The 20006-nt window shown below is 41.5% G+C and overlaps 2 protein-coding genes across 2 annotated transcripts in view; both read right to left on the bottom strand.

Annotated features, from left to right (window-relative positions):
• Positions 1-20006, bottom strand: part of LOC136886232 (farnesol dehydrogenase) — a 191709-nt gene that overhangs the window by 84764 nt on the left and 86939 nt on the right. The window lies entirely within an intron of this gene.
• On the bottom strand, positions 928-19060 carry LOC136885924 (farnesol dehydrogenase). Its single transcript, XM_067158620.2, has 6 exons — positions 18897-19060; positions 11091-11298; positions 9942-10071; positions 4422-4548; positions 2484-2627; positions 928-1274 (listed from the first exon to the last, which is right to left on the bottom strand). Exons 1-6 carry the CDS (start codon positions 19026-19028, stop codon positions 1233-1235), a joined length of 783 nt encoding a protein of 260 aa, XP_067014721.2. The 5' UTR covers positions 19029-19060; the 3' UTR covers positions 928-1232.

The following is a 20006-nucleotide window of genomic DNA, read 5'->3' as shown; positions in this document are numbered from 1 at the left end:
AGATCATCCACTCAAAACAGCTAACACCTTGGTAGAATAAATCTTCAACATTCATCAGCGCATGAGAAAAGTACATCGTTACACCTCTACAGTTTTCTCTGTGTCAGTAAAAAGACATAAGAACTAGATCTGCCACGTAGGACGCGTTCAACACTCTATAGAATCTGTTGCAAACCATGAAACATGTGCTGACCTGCCTTCCGCAGGGTGTAGTTGTATATTCGCATGGCAGGGTCTCCGTCAAATTGTTGAAGAGGACCCTCGGGACTCCCAGTTTTCAAAAAAAAAATTCTCGAATAAGGTGTGAAGATAACGTCATTATTTTTAACAATGTGCGGCACGTGATGGTACACATCTTGAACATGTACTGAATGCAATTACTTAACATTTCAGTGTATTAGATGTTAAATACAAATTTAAAAATTATGAACTACGAAGTATGATACAATAATCTACAAATGTACAGGTAACGTAAGTCTATCTCCTGTCGTTTCTCTGAAGTTTTCAGCAAAGGACCAACGGCTGAAGAACGCAAGGCAGCTGCTGTAGAACTGCATGCTGCTCCACATAGCTTTTGCAGGGTGTTGATTCTCGATCTGAGGTTAGCTGCAGTCTTGAAGTACAGTGTTCTGTACAATGTAACCCTCAGATGTTTCGGTTCTTTGTTGTAGACTAGGCGATTCACCTCAAACTATTGTCCGATTTGTGGATTTTAAAATGATGCTCCGTTGATAAAAATTTGCTCTCTCTTAATCAATCCGAGTTCTTTTACATCTCAGCGCCCGACGAGCTCATTTTTGTTTCCCAGCTTCGTCAGAATTTTTGTCGGCATGTTTGTTGGCGTATGACTGAATCTTCAGCAGGAAAAGCATTACTGATGGGGGAAGGGAGAAAGTTGTCAGAGGAAATAAGATAAGAAATTAGTAATTCAATATTAAAAAAGTAAATTTATTATACTTCTTCAATATAAAATTCTGGAAGTAATTCCATAAATTTCTGCAAATTTAAACTTGATGAAATTGGGGAAATAATGGTTTTATCATGTATCTTCACCTTGAAGGATGAATTATTACACATTCCTTATCTTACACAAAAGTAAGTTTTATGGATTATTTTGACAAAAGTTTCCCAAAAATATAAACTAGAAACGTGTGTAATATGCTGTGTCCATGAGTTCTGTAGGGCTATAGAATGGCACGTTATGTTTCATGGAATTACTCGTTCAAGGAATTTCAAAAGGGTTCTCCAACTGGTTTGATGATAATCTCGTGAATCTGAAATTATAAGAGAATATACTGAAGAATTGTATATACTTAACATATAATAAATTAATGAGTACATCTTAATTATAGGCTGTTAGATCTTTTCAATTCTCTATTTGCAAATAGCTAGTTCCCTACCCCTGAGTGGTGGTGGTGGTGATTATTGTTTTAAGAGGAAGTACAACTTGGCAACCATCCTCTATATAACACTAATCAGAGAGGAAAAATGGAAGGGGTCCGACACTTCGACAAATGAAGGTATCGGGCAAAGGAAGACAAGGGCCACGAAGGGCGTGAAAGACTTCCCTATCCCTCGCAAACCTAATAGCGTCGGGGTCGGAAAAGAACAAGAGTTGACCAAGAGAGGTCGGATAGGATGGATGAAAGTGAGGAGCCTGGCATGAGTGGAAGCAATGCCAGGACTCAGCTGAGGGCCCCGTGGTCGCCAACCCACGCTCCAAAGTTCAGAGCCCCTGGGGCCGTCCCCACCCGTACCTCTGAGTCTGACCATCGTTGCCTCGGTCATTTTATCAGCTTTTGTTACCCTCCCTGGTCCAGTCTGTTATTGTCTTAGGTAACCTATCCTCCTGCATTAGCCTTACAAGACACCATCACCGATGTCTATGCAAACTTACACCTTAACCCATCGAGTTCATTCCTAACTCAGCACCTTTCTCCTCATTGCGGGTATCCTTCTGCCAACTGTTTTATACCAGCCTTCGGGCTGAATTCTTACCATAGATATACACACAGCAAGTGTTCATGTACAGTAAATTTGTGTAATGTTCGTCTAGTAAACTTCACCCATATTATACAGAGTTTAACATCGAGGTACAACAAAACTTCCAGGACATTCCTGACACGTAAAAGAAGAAAAAATGCAATATGGACATGGGTCTGGAAAGGTTTTGTTTCCACCTCAGAGCTCATTTTCCACAACTCTACATAATGCATTAATCACGGTAGAAAACACAGGAACAGAACCTACCAGCAAACCACATGGGAAAAAATGTTCAAAATCCCCTCCATTAACAGTGATACATGTATCAAACCACCGACTCCTGAAATCTCGAATGCGCTGATATAAACAAACAGCATGAAACAATCTTCATGTATAATTTAGGAAAAGAAAAGTGATTTCCTTTGCAGAACATTCTCATATAGTGTGAGAATTTTAACATCAAAAGACTAATTATTCGAATGTTAAGCATTTACAATTACCTGCACATGAGGAGGTGTTCCAAGAGCATAAAGTACAGCTTCACCAACATCTTCTGAGTAAAGACAAGGCAACTTGCGAACTTCCTCAACATACGTGGGAAGGTTTTTCAAGAATTCGGTGCTCACAACTCCAGGGCTCACACACTGAAATATGAAACATACAAATTACTCTCTCATACAACGGGAATACAAGATCCATTAGACTACAGTGTTAGCAATCAACGTGCGTCTGAGAAATGGATGAAAGAGGAGAGGGTAGTTTGAAAACTAGAATTCTATTTCGCGGAGTCAGTTTCGAAGGGATGCCGAGACGTGCGAGAAGCAAGTTTTAGATGTGCAGCTAATGTCAGTGGTTCGACACATGCGTACAGTAATCACAAAGAAATTTCATGGAGGTCGCCAACCTTCTGTGGGAAAAAAAAAAACACCAGAAAAAGAATAATAAGAAGCTAACATCGAGAGAGTTGACCATGCAGTTACGGTCGCTTAACTGTGACCTTGCATTCAGGAGATAGTGGGTTCGAACCCCATCGCCGGCAAGCCTGAATATATGTATTGCTTTTTTCTTTACGTCGCACCGACACAGATAGGTCTTACGGCGACTAGGAAAGGCCTAGGAGTTGGAAGGAAGCGGCCGTGGCCTTCATTAAGGTTCAGCCCCAGCATTTGCCTGGTGTGAAAATGGGAAACCACGGAAAAGCATCTTCAGGATTGCCGACAGTGAGTTTCGAACCCACTATCTCCCGAATGCAAGCTCAAAGCCGCGCGACCCTAACCGCACGGCCAACTCGCCCGGTAATAATTTTTCGTGGTTTCCCAATTTCACACTAGGCAATTGGTGAGATTGTACCTTAATTAAGGCCTCGGACGCTTCTTCTCACTCCTAGCCCTTTCCAATCATGTCGTCGCCATAAGACTTATCCGTATTAGTGTGACGTAAAGTTAAAAAAAAAGCTAACATACAAGAGTCACATCTTTTTGATGAGAACTGGCTTCCACGTGGTATTTAAAATGCCATATATAATACTGCTAAACATTTGACTCCATGGCTGACTGGTCAGTGTCTTGGCATTCAATTGAGATGTTCCAGGGTTCGATTCTCGCATCGGTTGGAGTTTTGGTCACATCTGGTTAACACCACATTACCAACCATTACCGAAATATTCAACATTGAATATATCCCTCCGCTTCGGGTTGACCTCGGGAAGGGTATTCGGTCTTAAAACGGGACCTAATCCTCAGGTGTGACACAGGAAAACAGCTGTCACTAAGCTCCTTGGTAGATGAAAGTTTGTACACGTGTTAAAGTATAACTGGAACATATTACATCGACAAGAGTAGGCTGTGTGCCCACACCGGGTTTCACCCTCTATCTACCTTATCTTCATCATAATCATCTCATACGCAGACGCGCAGGCTGCCCATGGATTTCAAATAAAAAGACCTGTATCAGACGAGCTGAACATATCCTCGCACACCCAGCAACTAAAAGCCATATGATAATTAAAAATGAAGTAATCATTCTAAAATATTCCACATGCCTTTATATTTAATTTTATCTCTCTATCAGATGTTGAATGAAGTTAAGCAACATTGGGCGTGGTCAAGATTTGGATGGGTTGCCACGCGCTGTTGGTGTGGGGTAAGGGAATGGAGGAGCGGAAATGAACTGGCCACCCTACCGTACGTAAACTATGGCTAGGCACACCTTTGCGGAGGTCCGGACCTGCCTTCGGGCAGAATACATCCGGCTGCCGGCCTGAGGTTACACTTGGTGAGGTCAACGTACGACTAGCATTACGCCTGCCTTGCACAATAAAGGCCCTGTGTTTTATTACCAAAGGCCATAACACGGGACGTGGTTTATAAAGTTTGACGCGGAGTCTTTTGTACACTCGTGTTTTGTGCTCACTTTTCAATAATACTGAAGATACTCACCGAGACTTTCATGTTACTCTTGTGTTCCACGAAGTCCTTCCTCAGTCCTTCTGTGAGAGCCAGCACAGCGTGCTTGGTAGCGCTGTACATTGTGTTATCGTGTCTTCTCACCTGGTGTCCAACAACGCTGTAATAGAACACGATTACCATGATCATATCTCCTAGGAGGGATTTATGCATAAACACGTTGCGAATTCTCATATTATAACTTTTAAATTTTTCAGTCCGTTGAAAAACGAAATATAAGGCTTAGAATACTAAATTTAATTGTCATAAGTCTGTACAGAGTTCTCCTCTATATTCAGTCACGGATAACCACCAACTGAGGAGAGAGCATTCGAGTCGCTGAATAAATGCATGGGTGGGTTTATGCATGAATGTATGAATAACTCTAAAATGTACCTAAATTTGCGGCACCTTACACGGGCGGAAAACCACCCCACATGCAAGGGCCGCGCCTATAACTACTGCCCGGTCGTGTTATCCACCCCTGGTGAGAAAAGGAGCCCTCTTCCCAGGGATAACACGCCCGGCCTTTTCTCTTGAGGTCTAAACGGAAGAGTCCCACCTGCTCCAATAGCTGCCAAACACTAATTTCTCACCATTCCCTAATTTCAGCAGGGCACATGTAAGCGGAAATCCCGCTCCCCATGTGGCTCCTCCCTTTCTTCTTTCCCTGGTGCATTTGTAGACAATCTATCCCCATTCGATTGGGCTAGGCCCGTCCTATCCCGTCCTTCCTCGGTTATGTCCTTACATGAATGAATGAATGAATGAATGAATGAATGAATGAATGAATGAATGAATAAATTAATTAATGATTCCCTGCCTAAATTTGTGATTCCTTACACGGGCGGATTGCCATTCCACACGTAAGGGCCACACCTACGATTTTATTGAATGAATGAATGAATGAATGAATGAATGAATGAATGAATGAATGATTCTCTGACTGTCTTGCGGATAAATGTATGGATAGATTTATGAATGGGTACATGAATAAATGGATTAAACGCACTCAGCCAGTAGGTACAGGCCACCAGCAGCTACGGAGAGATTAATCCCTTCAGAGAGGATGAATGGCATTCATACATGCATAAGCAAGGAGACTCTTCACTCCCAGTAACTGCGGAGAGAGTCCTTATTACTGAATTAAATGAATGACTGAATGAATAATAAATGGGTGAATGAATGATGAATGAGTGAATGAATGTTATCAACCTACAGCTACGCATCGCCAGCAGCTGAGGAAGAAACATTCTATCTATTGGACCCTGTCTCATTACATGCAATTTAACAGTTAATTACGTTATGGCTTATTAACAATAGCGACCTTACAGTGATATTAATACTAATATTCCTTATACAAAATAACACTGTTAACAGATTCTTAGAATACTATAACATCACTGTAAATTATTATTAGAATGACAGTTTCGTTCTGCAAGAACATCCTCAGATTCTATCAAATAATTTTTAACCACGTGCATTAATTTTATAACATATGTCAAAACAAATGGACTACAGCCACGTAGCACATCCCTCTCTCCGCTGAACAAGAGTTATCCTCCTCCTCATACCCCTATTTCCCCAACAGACATGTTTTGTGTTAATAAGCCACAGTCGAGACAAGTGACCTGGATACAGTCCAGCTGTCACGCTGAAGGTAAATGGATGTGAAGCCGGAACCAGAACTGGTTTTTATTTCGAGATAGGGAAAAGTACATAAAATAGGTCAAATTTCGGATTAATGCTCCTTTTTTCTGATTATTGTTCAGCCTGAAGGCTGCTTGGATCCTCAAAAATCACCACCAAAAGTTATGCTGTTATAAGGAAAATGATAACGATGATGATGATGATGATATTTGTTGTTTAAAGGGACCTAAAATCTAGGTCATCAGCCCCTAATGGTACGAAATGTAATAACACATTAAAATTCCAAAATTTCATCCACTGACTAGAATTCAAAACTTGATGATGAAGAATGAATGGATGAATATGATTTTAAAATAATCAGCGGATCCAACTCACAATATTGAAAGTTAAAAACAATTCCAAAATCAATCCACTGACTAGAATTCAAAAAGACGACGACGAACAATGATAACGAAATTAAAACAATGGTATATACTGACCAAGCTCTGCTTCCAAAGCGCAATCCTGAATCGATGATGCTTGTCGTCTAAAGGAGTTCAAACTCCATGTCCATGGCCCCTCATAATGGTAGGCCTACTTATCGCTAGTAAAGTAGAACCGTGCTATTTCTAATGTAGCGGTACTAATCACAAGCAACGTACACTCACGGTGTTCCTCACATTGTGGTAAAACTCACAGGTAATGTACTACACGCAGGTATCATCATCATCATCATCATCATCATCATTATAGCTTAATATTATTTGGCATCCGGCAAAAGTCATATACTCGTACTTCGGGGGTACGAAGGTAAAAACCATAGATTTTGGAGTTTGAATACCACTCCACTATACAGTGTAACACTCAACCACTGCCTTCGTAATGTCCAGGCCGTACAGTAACGAACGCGGGAAGCAATCAGCTGATCGCTAGAGTTGAAGGTTGACACGTGGGTTAGTTGAGCTGGTTGTGAATTTTTCGCTGTGCTATTGAAATTTGCAAAAGTGACCGCATATTTACTCAGAAATATAAGAGAGTGAGTCGTCATCGAGTGCATTTTTGAGTGAAAAGAGCTTACTTAGGGAAATAATTGTATGTGTGAGCCAAGTTCGTGAATTGGTACTGTGTGTGCTGTTAGGAATTACTGAACTTTGAAAGGGCAAAGACCAATGGTGGACCTCTGTATTCTTGATAGAACGGCTGCGACAATGAGCATATACAACAAAAAAGTAAGTAATTATACAAAGAAAATATGGGAAAGAGGAAGAGGACTGTGGAAAGCAGAACTGAAGGAACTCATTGATGAAATTGCTAGGAAACACGAACATTGAGTGATTCGTTTGCCTCTTGCCAATGCCACTCCTACCAAATAGAACAGATATGCGCACAAAATTCACAACAAGACATTTACATTTACCGGGGTGTAATTAGTGAAGGAGTGAAGGAATTTTGTACTAAAAACTGGCAGAAAGAAGTGCGTCGGAGTCAAGTTTAATATACGACGCTTAAAAAAATGAAGGGTTGTTAGAAGGAGCAATTGATAGTGTTGTTATTTTCACTGGGTGATGACACCTCACTGTGTTATATCTCCTCTCCTATTCAATATTTACTCTGAAAGGATATTTCCTGAAGCACTAGAAGGAAAACAGAAGGACATCGTTGTTAATGGAATCACAATAAATAATCTGCGAAATTCAGATGGTACTGCTCTACTTGCAACAAGTGCTGAAGATCTGCAGATATTATTAAACTGTGTGGTCGAACACAGTGCTGCAGCAGGTCTACGTTTAAACACAGAAATATACCAAAGTAATGGTCATAAGCAAACATGTTATTCAACCTGTTAACTTGACAGTAGCTGGCACATCGCTGGAGCAAGTCCAACGCTTCGCATATCTCGGCAGCGTACTTGATCACAATATTGTTGCAATTAGGTCCGGGACTGAACAGACAAGGACTGCATTCAAGAGAATGAGTAAACTTCTCTGTAAGAGGGACTTTAAGATCAATATCCTTTTCCGTTTACTTCGGTGTTATGTAGTTTCTGTCTTATTTTATGGTGCCGAGACTTGGACCCTAACAGAAAACACCACCAAAAAATTCGACGTCTGCTCAGAATATCATGGGTTGACAGAATACGTAACACTGAAGTACTCCAACGCCTGAACAAAGAGCTAGAGGTCGTGCATAACATCAAAAAGAAGAAACTTGAGTAATTTCGCCATATCATTCGAAATTATAAATTTAGACTCCTTCAGCTTATCTTTCAAGGTAAAATTGAAGGAAGGAGAAGTAGGAGAAGGAGAACATCTTGGCTACGGAATCTACGAGAATTGTATGGGTTCAGGAACCCAAGTCTCTTCCCAGTTGCTGAGAACAAGAACCAGATCGCCCTGATGACGTCCAATGGATGACATCTCAAGCTCTCTTGAATCTTGTAAATGAAGACTGAAGCCGCTGGTAATGCAGAAAATGAAAATGTGCGAGTTCGACCGACTTCGAGTGAGGAAGCTTGGCAACAGCGTAACGCAGCTGATACGCGCACCTCGGTACGTCAGTCGCAGAGTAATATTTCTCCCTCATTGTTTAGTTTCTAACAGCCCGATCTTGCTCGCTGAAATCTCCGTGCCCTCATATAAGTTATCCTCATCGGGTCCACCTTCCATCTTGGCGTCATCGACAAAAGTACTGGAGCTCGGAATACTTACGTATACTTTTTAGAAATTCCTTTAGTCCTATACAATACAATTATTATTATTTTCCTTTAGGGACATTAGAGACCACGCCAGGTAACTATAAAGCATTTCTGGAAACCTTTCTTTTCAGCCCAAAAACGTTGCATTTTTTCTCTGGCCACATGTCTTCTCTCTTCTGTCCAGCCTCTGTTCTGTTTTTGCTCATCATGGAAGTCCTTAAAGTTATTGATCACTGATCTATATTTTGATCGGTTAGAGATGTCCTCCTCATTCAGTCACATGTTCTAGAGGTCCTCCCTTACTTCCTTGAACCATTTATCCAAGACGTTAGTTCTGTTGTCCAACACATTAAAAATCGAGTTCGTTAATCGGATTGCCTCCATCCTGAACAATGTCCGTAGAACTCCAGTCGTCGTTTTCTTATTGACCCCATCAGCCATTCATTATCTCCCTATAGCTCTTCTCTTCCTTGGAGTCTATACTGTCCATCTGTTAACTTAGGGTCCATTATTTTGCGAAGGATCTTGCGCTCATACTTCCCTCAGTCGAGCCTTTTCTGTCATTCTGAGGCACTGACTTCCGTACAGACACTCGGGTTTGATCACTGTGTTGTAGTGCCTGAGTAACTTGATTGCCTTTATCTTGTACAGCAAATGCGTCCTACAAAAAGCTGCGGCCATTTTCTCTCGTCTGCTGTTGTTAGCTTCTTTCTCGCTAGTTTTCATCTGCGCTATCTCACCAAGATATCTGAAACTGTCCACCTTTTCTATTTTACCGTACTCTGTTGTTACGTGTTGAGGTGCTTTTCGGATATTGGTTATGTACTTTGTTTTCTCGAAAGAAATTTGGAGGCCAGCTTTCTCTTCCTGCTCTTTCAGCATGTTTATTTGTTCCACAGCTGACTCTATGTTTCTTGACAGGATTGCCAGGTCTTCGGCGAAGGCAAGCAGTTGACTCTCACGTCGTTTTTTGAGCTTCCAATGTGAACATTGTTCAGCAACCCTTTCCCGGCTAATTCCATTTCTCATTCTCGGATGACCTTTTCTAACACGCAATTGAAGAAAACTGGGGACAGTCCATCACATTGTCTGACGCCAGTTTTAATTAAAACGTTTTGGATAGTTCTCCATGAATTTTTGATGATACAGTTATTATATTTATAATGTTCAACAAATCATGATAATCTTACCTGCCGATATGAATGATGTGCCCATCATCCACTCCTCTGGCCCTCATATTCTGAACCGCTTCACGAGTACAGATGGCTAGTCCAAGAATGTTTAGATCCAACTGGATCTTCCAGTCTTCTGTTGGGGCAGCTACATTGAAACAGAGAGAAATATAGGTAAATTTACCAGCGAGGAGAAGCATAAACAATTCTCGCGTCAGCTCAGTGTGCAAAATGTCCTCAGAGATTCATAATATTAAGAACACATTATTTTAATTTGAATTAATTTAACACACCTTTTAAGGGACAGTTGCAGAGTTGTCGAAGGAACCAATAACATAGAACAGGGCCTCTCAAACGCCCAAAATCTCACGCGTGCAAACCGAGGGGCAGAGGTCCTGTGAACAGTGAATTGGTCCCATTCGGGTCGGCTCGGACCAGCGCGGCGTCTCGGGGCGACTCGGCTAAGCTCGGCTCAACTCGGCTCGGATTTGGAGCACTACAGAGCAAGTGAGGAAGAGGGAGACAGGGGGAGCGAGCGAGACAGGCGTGGGGAAAGAGAGAGACAGCGCTATTGCTCCAAATCAAGGAGCGGGGTCTGCACTCTGGTCAACCAAGCGAAGTCGTCTTTTGCACCGTGCACAGTGCAATGCACCGGTGCATGCACCCTGAGAGGCCCTGGTCTAGAATATGAATGAGGGGTTCAAAGCAACATGTGCAAAACCTTTTCTTAACTGCCGGTAAGTCGTTGTGTTAGTTCATGTATTACATTATATTTATTATTATATATACGTTAAATATAGAAACTGGAAGCTTGCCCGGTTTGATTCACGTAGCTATTAACTTATATTTGGAAGATAGTGAGTTCGAACCCCATTGTCGACAGCCCTGAGGATGGTTTTACGTTGTATCCTATTTTCATACCAGGCCAATGTGCGGGCAGTAAAAGGCCTCTTCCTTTCCACTCTTGGCACTTTCCTATCCCATCGTCGCCATAAAGCCTATCTGTGTCAGCGCGACGTAAAGCAAATAGTAAAAAATTAAAAACAAACTATTTTTTCTGAAATTGCCAAGGAAACTTTGTGCTCTGGGAGCCAAGCAGGAATTTGGAAGCTGTAGGTTTAACCAGATGACGTTGAACATAAACATGGCAATTCTACTTGTAATTACCTGTCAGACCGGTGTCCTTTCCAAGTGCAGCGTTGTTGATCAGAATATCGACACCACCCAGTGTTTCCTTTATCCATTTGAAGAGAGCCAGGATGTCTTCCTCCTTAGAGACGTCACACTTCTTGGCGTACAGTTTACCAGGCTTAGCTCTGGTTTCGTGATAACGACCTCGGCTTTTTGCATCCTGTTTTGCCTTGGCCACGGCTTCCTGAGGAGAAAGATTGCTCCAGTAAGTCTTTTATTACCTTTAAAACTACAGCATCAGTGGACACGGAATTATTGGATTATGTTTATAGTTTGTTGTCTGATGAAAAAAAACTCGTGCCATTTATAGAACACGACAAGAGAACTTTAAATTCTTCTTCTTATTATTAATAATTATTAGGTCCTATTATACTGTAGTAATAGAGTCTAAATCAGGGTGCAGAAAAGCTGATGGAGTGAGCCGGCCGTTGTAATCAACAGTATTCTGTAAGAAAGATACCAGCTCCCGGACGAAACTATCTTTACACCTGTCTGTTTTTCAGACCAACTTAGCTGTACAGGAGTGAAAGCCGGGGGAATATCGTATTCATAAGTTAAAGGTTAGCAGACATGACAGTAGCGAGAATGATGGCTGGTACACACCGGTGGGAACAATGGCAGGAGGGTACTCGGAAGTTAGGAATTAACTCGATGGGAGAAGCGGTACGAATGAAACGGCTTCGGTGGTAGGGTCAAGTGAGGCGGATGGAAGAAGACGCGTTCAGTAAATTCACAGCGGCTTGCAGACTGAACTCTGAGGAGCATAACAGTCTGTAATGAAGACGTATTCATCCATATTTTAACAAGTTTACCAACACCCGCTTTGTCCAGTTCGTACGTCCGGTCTACTGGGCCGATTTGCTCCATTTTTGTTTCATTCTCTCCGGATTTACCTGCTGGTGAATCATCAGACATTGATAGGTCCCTAAGTTCTGTCAACATTGATTAATCCTAAAATTAAATCACTAAATGACCACTCCAATTATTGCAGGTGAAGGCTTATCCTAGCCCGCAATACATTCTGTACTCAGCTGGTTGCTAAGCGACTAATACTTTCATTAATATTCTGCTATTTATTATTATACAATCTTCCTGCAACAGCTGCAGGTTGCCCAAAGACAGAGAGTACCTTCACAACAATAATGGATGTGGATACAATAGATAATGTGTTAAATGTGGGCAGTCGAGTGAGGCATGTCAAACATTTATCTGAGGTCCGCAAGCATGATTCTTGAAGATCATGATGGACTTTTTGAGTGTGGTAATGGCGATGTTATAGATAAAATCTCTATTTAGCCCAAAGGTATTGCAGAAGTTGACAAAAAATGCAGGTATTGTTCCTCGAGCACCTAACATCAAGCAGACTACAGAAATGGATGAGAGCTTATATTTTCGCTTGTAGAAGTCCGCCGTTTCTTCATAAATTTTTCTTTTTTCTGCATCGACCTCTTCCGGCTGGTTTTCGTTGGTCTCAAATCTAATTGTTGGATCAATGATGAAACCTTCAGAACAGGATGGCTTAAAAGCAATAATGTCAATGCGTCGGTTGCTTCCTCTGTTGGAGAGACCGTGTACTTCTTCATAGACATTATAACCTTGTTATCTAAGAGCGTTAGCTATCATTGATCTGACTACATTATGGCGTGAGGTGCGCAGTAATTCACCACGTGGACAGGCTCCCAGGACGTGTGAAAGAGTTTCGAACTCTCTGTGGCAACGCCGACAGAGGCTGTTGCCCTGGGATCTGCCAGGTACAGTACGCACAGCAGAGACATTGGCGTTCATTTTTATTGCATCACGCCATTCACTGCAAGACGATCCTTTATGATCACGAATCCATGTATTCGCTGGAGTATACTGTTTAAATAGGACTACACCTTTGCCTTTATGCTCTTTCTTGCTCATTGGTGGCGGATCTTTAACCAAAAACATTGAGAAACAAGAAAGGAAAATTTTACGAAAAATATTTGGCCCAGTTTGTATAGATGGAATATGGAGAAAAAGTCATCCCAGGAGATATATTGTCGTTCTGAAGAAATTTCTCAGACTTTTCGGAAAAGACGATTGAAATTTTATGGACACATTATCAGAATAAACACTAACAGGCTAACTAATAGAATTCTCAACCTGTCCCTTTCGTCTAAATCCAAGAATAGCTGGCTTCGTGAAACTGAAACAGATCTCCAGGAAATCAACATCTCAGAAGACATTGTACAGGACAGATGTAAATTCAGAACCAGAATCGACAATCACCACTTTCAAGACAAACCCAACACCAGAGCTACTATAACTTGGACAGAAGAACGAAGGAAGAAGCTCAGCGAGAGGATGAAGAGATTTAGGGAGGAAAAGAAGGCCAACACATCAGCTAAGCAAATTCAACCGTACTCCTGTGTAAGGCATAACGATGTAAAAAAATATCATCGAAGAATCAAATTAGGATGGCAGGCATTTGGACGATATTCGACCGTCTTCAAATCCAACATGTCAGTAAACCTAAAGAAGCAAGTTCATGACCAATGCATTCTACCTGTCATGACCTATGCCTGTGAGACCTGGACAATGAATGAGCTCACTAAACGGAAACTAAGAACTGCCCATAGAGGAATGGAGAGGTCTATGCTTGGGTTTACTAGAAGAGATAGAAAGAGGACCCATGACATAAGAGCAGTCATAAATGTCGTTGACATCATAACGAGAATTTCAAACTTGAAGTGGCAATGGGCAGGACATGTGGCCCGAAGAAGGGATGACAGATGGACCAAGGTTGTTCTCGAATGGAGCCCAAGAGATAAACTGAGCCCGCAAGGAAGGCCACCGGATCGCTGGGACAAGGACATCCGTAAAATCGCCGGAGTTAAGTGGCAAAACATCGCTCAAGATCGCTGGAAGTGGAGGCAACTCCTAAATACTCACCTAAGTTTCAGACTTCAAGAGGCCACATCAGTTATTGATAGAACAGGCTGATTGTGTTTGATTGATTGTGATTGTGATCATGTCATTGCATGCAGCCATGTTTGATTACTACCTGTCAAGCCAGAGAGTATACACTTCCTCTGATCATGGAGGAATACTATTCTCTGCTTGATATTCTGATTCTCTGACCTTCCCCAGCTTCGAAATATACTCAACAGATGGCAGAACGTTCCTAATATCTTACGTGCTGCTAAGAGAAAACGGTCGACGTACGTACAGACTGGAAGGTATCAAGTCTACTGGCCTTCTGTATGACCATTATTAAAGCGCAGGGACAAACTCTTGGAAAACTGGGTGTCTACTTACCCGAATCAGCATTCACTCACAGCCAATTGTACGGTATGTTGTACCATCTCGGGCAAGATCGTTTGAAAATATTAAGGTCCACATTGGCCCGAATGGTCGAAGCACAGTGGATGGAGAGAAGCATTATGCACCAATTATTATTGTTACGAATATAAAACTCCATCTGTTTCATTACTTTAATTTATTTCAGGATGACCTAATAAATGCACACATACATAATTAAACACAGTTAATTTTAACCAGTTATGAGTGGTCACACTAATTACAGTCTATTTACAAATCTCTTTTCTGTACACACAGTAGGAGGTCTAGCCCGCTCGTCTACCTGCGCACGCTCAAGCCTCACTTTCACTTCCCCGAGTCCAGTCAATCAACTCATACAGCGGCTGTGCGTAGATAGCTTGATTTGAACCCAGTGTCACTGGCTATACAACACTCGACGACTGTTCGTTGGTACGAACGCCAATGATAGTCCGGCACGAACAACAATCAGCAACAGCTGAACAGTATCCAACAGCAGGACGATACTCACAACAGCGAGTATTAACACACGTCCAACTATCCTCACACTCACGATAGCGGCTTCAGTCGCTGATTCACGGCGGTCCTCAGTCCACAGAAGTACACACACACACAGTACAAAGTCTTCTGTCGCGTACGCCGTCTCCCATGCAGCTACTCATTGGACACTCCGACACCACAACAAGAGCTCCTGGTTCAGACCTTGATGGGACACTAGTGACAGCCAACACCTCTGTCGCTCTCAGCCCAGCCACCGAACCCCAACTCACTGAGTGTCACACTGGCTCCCCCCCTCGGAGCCCAACTGTCGCTCACTCTAACACTGACTCCCACACGGAGTCCAACTCTGACTCCGAGTCCAACACTTGATTGATTGCCCGCGGCTGGTCTCCCTTCTTATAGCTCGCGTAATTTGATCCAAAAATTTCACGATGTCACTGGAGGCAGAACATTCCAGTTGGATCTCAAAGAAACTCGCGGGTAGGCTGGCCGCCGAGAACAATACACGAAAAGGCCGACCCCGCCCCACAGGCCAGCTGGGAGATCCCAGGTCGTCTGAGTCACCAGCCCCTTCCTGGAAGTACCGAAAGGCGGGCTACCACGGGGCTGACACGTAACATTATGTAGGCCTACTGGCATTACATGTTCATAAAAAGGGTAGGCAAAACAATATGTCTACGACAGGTATATCACGAATTATCTGACCTATTTATAAGGAATGCTGTGGAGCAGCACGAGTCCACTGGTTATTATTATTATTATTATTATTATTATTATTATTATTATTATTTTATTATTATTATTTTATTATTATTACTATTATTATTATTACTATTTGTTATTATTATTATTATTATTATTATTATTTTATTATTATTATTATTATATTATTACTATTATTTTATTATTATTATTATTATTATTATTATTATTATTATTATATATTCGTTTACGGCCATTAGAGACCACGTTAGATAACAATTACATGTTTCTGGAAGCCTTCCTCACAGCCCAGAACTTCAGCATCCTCTCTCTGGCAGCCTGTCTTCTTTCGTCCGTCTACCCACGGTTAAGTTTTGGTTCGTCATGGAATCCCTGAAATCTGTCGATCACTGACCTAAACTTTTTTCGGTTTGAGATGTCTTCCGAATTTAGTCTCACCTGTCTGAGATCCTTTCTCACCTCCCTGAACCATTTGTCCGACACTTTAGGTCTGCTGTCTAGTATTGTGAAAATCCTTTTCGTTAGTCTCTTCTCATCCATTCTAAATAAATGCCCATAGAATTTAAGTCTCCGTTTTCTCATGGACTCAGTTAGCCTTTCATTGTCTCGGTAAAGTTCTTCCCTTCCTCGCAGCCTATACTGTCCATCCACAATCTTTGGACCCATTATTTTGCGAAGGATCTTTCTTTCAAATTTCTTAGCTTCTCTCAGTCCCGCTTTTCCTGTCATTTGGAGGCATTCACTAGCATACAGACATTCCGTTTTAATCACTGTATTGTAGTGCCTTAGTTTAGCTCGTCTGGAGATGGTTTTCTTCTTGTATATAGGATATGTCCTACGAAAAGCCGCAGCCATTTTCTCCCGTCTGGTGTTGTTTGCTTCTCTTTCATTTGTTTTCAATTGCACTATTTCACCCAAATACTTAAAGCTATCAACTCTTTCTATTTTACCGTGTTCTGTCTTCAGGTACCGAGGGGCTGTTTTGATGTTTGTTATATATTTAGTTTTTTCGAAAGAAATCTGTAGTCCTGCTTTTTCTGCTTGTAGTTTTAGTACATTCAGCTGTTCTATTGCTGTGTCAGTATTTCTAGATAGTAGCGCAACGTCATCAGCAAAGGCAAGGCAATTAATCATGACACCACTTTTTGACCCTTATTATTATTATTATTATTATTATTATTATTATTATTATTATTATTATTATTATTATTATTATTATTATTATTATTATTATTATTATTATTATTATGAGATTTGAACATAAGAAAATAAATAGTTTGCCTCAATTTCTCTTCGCATTGGGGGCTCGTAAAGCATGTAATTCTGATTCAAGTAGGTGGATTACCTTGGCTGGAAGAGGTGATAGATAAGGTGATTAGATATAGGCTATCAGAGTAGAGTGTATCCAAACATTGCCCACGAGATAACAACAGATATTTGATGCATAACAGCGCAGATTTGTTAAAATTTTCCTCTACGAGGGTAATTTGACAAGTGCCGCCGGATGGCAGAATGTGTATTTCATCCATTTACGTTGTATTACATGATATAACTGGGTAAACTGTCGGCCTCAGGAACCCAAGATAGCGGGTTCAAACCCGGTAGAGTTAGTCCGATTTATGAAGGGTGGAAAAATCACCTTGCGACACTCCGTGTCATACGATGTCGGCTTTTAAAAAAATCCGTGGTGACACGTTTGATGTTTACCCGACAAAATTCATTAAAAACTTAGCCATAGACGCCCAAGAGAGGTTTGATTTACTCGGTCTGCCATATAGTAGGCCTAGAGTAGTCGGAATGTCAAAATTGACAACCAGACAGCCAGATGGCGTCAAATTGAAATGTTTGCAAGCGGTGGTTGAGGTCATACGTTTTATAATAATAATAATAATAATAATAATAATAATAATAATAATAATAATAATAATAATAATAAATTAATTTAATATTATAATACGTTTATTTAATTTTTATTACTTTAATAATTTTGCCATTCTTTATGCAGCCAGTCCCTGCTATGAAAGGTGTGAAAATGTCGCTCATAGGGTCGGTTGGTGCACGCATTTCATTGGGCTTGGCAGACCGATATGTAATAACAACAACTTCTGGCTCAGTGAGGAAAACAACGGGAAACTACCTCACTCCTCATTTCCCTAGTACGCCTCTTCAGTGTCACCTAGGCCATCTATGACAGGTAATGGTGGACCTGATGAGGATCCAACCAGTCTTCGGGCTGAGTACCCAATATACATACATACATACATACATACATACATATTATTATTATTATTATTATTATTATTATTATTATTATTATTATGTTGTACGTTTTCAGACCATAGACTACTTTAATGCCGCTCTGTCAGAGTTTTGTCCCTCAGGAGTTCATTTACATGATGGTAAATCTACCCACATGTTGCTGACGTATTTGAGCAACTTCAATAATCCCGGACTGTGCCGGGTTAGATATCACCAATTTAGGCCCAGAAACCCAATAGAGTTTGATGATGGACTAAATTATATTTCGATGAAATGAAATGAAATGGCGTATGGCTTTTAGTGCCGGGAGTGCCCAACGACATGTTCGGCTCGCCAGATGCAGGTCTTTTTATTTGACACCCGTAGGCGACCCACGCGTCGTGATGAGGATGAAATGATGATGAAGACGACACATACACCAGTGCCAGCGGAATTAACCAGTTACGGTTAAAATTCCCGACCCTGCCGGGAATCGAACCCGGGACCCATGTGGCCAAAGGCCAGCACGCTAACCATTTAGCCATTGAGCCGGACTATATTTCGATATTCAGAGGAGAAAAGAAATTTTTTTTTGCTAGGGGCTTTACGTCGCACCGACACAGATAGGTCTTATGGTGACGATGGAATAGGAAAGGCCTAGGAGTTGGAAGGAAGCGGCCGTGGCCTTAATTAAGGTACAGCCCCAGCATTTTCCTGGTGTGAGAATGGGAAACCACGGAAAACCATCTTCAGGGCTGCCGATAGTGGATTCGAACCTACTATCTCCCGGATGCAAACTCACAGCCGCACGCCTCTACGCGCACGGCCAACTCGCCCGGTAGAAAAGAATTTAAGAGAAGGATTGAAATAGTTTCTAGCTGCTATGTCGGATTACTTTCCCAGCGATGCGATGATAGTTACATGGTATTAAAGAGATGTAGGCTATACAGGGCGGCATTAAACTAGTCTGAAGTGTGAAACAACTTCGCGATTACGATATTCTAAATCCCCACTCACCTCTATCTTGTCCGCTCTCCGTGCCACAGCTACGACATGAACTCCGTGGTCTTGTAACTGGTAGGCTACAGTTGCTCCTATACCAGCACTAGCTCCTGTCACCAAAGCTACACGACCTGACCAACGCTCCATGTTGTCTGCCTGTTAGCAACTTGCTATGTGTGTGCGGTACAGCTCTTTTATATTATCACAGGCAAGCCAAGGTTTGTGAGATAATCAGTACTTGAATGTCTCAATATGACACTGCAATTTATATTCTCCTGATTAGTGGTGTACAATTAGACAGTGAATTAATCATTTTGGAGGTAAAAAAATACCCGTGCCTTTACGATACAAAAGAGTTTAAAAACAGAGACACGAAGAGAGATGCGTGATTATCAGTAACGGGCGCTGTGTTGGGGGATACGTGTTTCTTTTGCTGATAGCATTTTTCAACAAACAGAAAAACATTTCGAATGAGGTCACGGACATTCCATAATACTCAAACAATTTCTGTTTGTTGTCTTTGAGGTTATGGTGTAGGTGTAGGAATCGTCCATTTGATGACCTGTCTCGTATTATAGGATGGATCCAATATTTTCCTTGACGACGACGACGACGACGACGACGACGAAGAACAACCATCGCAGAATATAACGCAACAACGGAGTTATTATTTAATGGAATTCCTTTCATAATTATGCAGAGCAATGGCGAAGCTTTAAGTTACAACACACTAATAATTTGTCACTGGACGATAACACATGAGTCCAACCACACCTTTCCAGAAGAAGAAGAATACACTAATAAAATCACGCCGTGCAAACACGCAAATGGCGGTCACGGACTCTGTCGTCCAGCTGCGTAAAATCACGCAATTGTGGCCGTAGCCTAGAATATGACGAATAGACAAACATGATGTTTACTCCTAATTTGTTGTCGACGAGCAGGTTTATTTTTTTTCCAACAAGTTACGTAAAAAATAGCAACCCAGATGTTTAACAGGAAGTAAAGGAAATAGAGAGCTAGTTGCTTTACGTCGCACCGACACAGATACGTCTTATGGCGATGATGGGACAAGAAAGGGCTAGGAGTGAGAAGGAAGCGGCCGTGGCCTTAATTAAGGTACAT

Source organism: Anabrus simplex, chromosome X (assembly GCF_040414725.1).
Source record: "Anabrus simplex isolate iqAnaSimp1 chromosome X, ASM4041472v1, whole genome shotgun sequence".
Classification (NCBI taxonomy): Eukaryota; Metazoa; Arthropoda; class Insecta; order Orthoptera; family Tettigoniidae; genus Anabrus; species Anabrus simplex.
The sequence above is the reverse complement of the archived record's forward strand: the minus strand, read 5'-3'. Positions and strand labels throughout refer to the sequence as shown.

Bases quoted from the DNA above. Each gene is read 5' to 3' on its own strand.
- LOC136885924 (XM_067158620.2), bottom strand. From the start codon at position 19,028: ATGGAGCGTTGGTCAGGTCGTGTAGCTTTGGTGACAGGAGCTAGTGCT. The intron at 11,299-18,896 runs GTGAGTGGGGAT...CTTTCTCCTCAG, and splicing joins GGAGAGCGGACAAGATAGAG to GAAGCCGTGGCCAAGGCAAA. The intron at 1,275-2,483 runs GTAATTGTAAAT...TTATAATTTCAG, and splicing joins GAACACCTCCTCATGTGCAG to ATTCACGAGATTATCATCAA.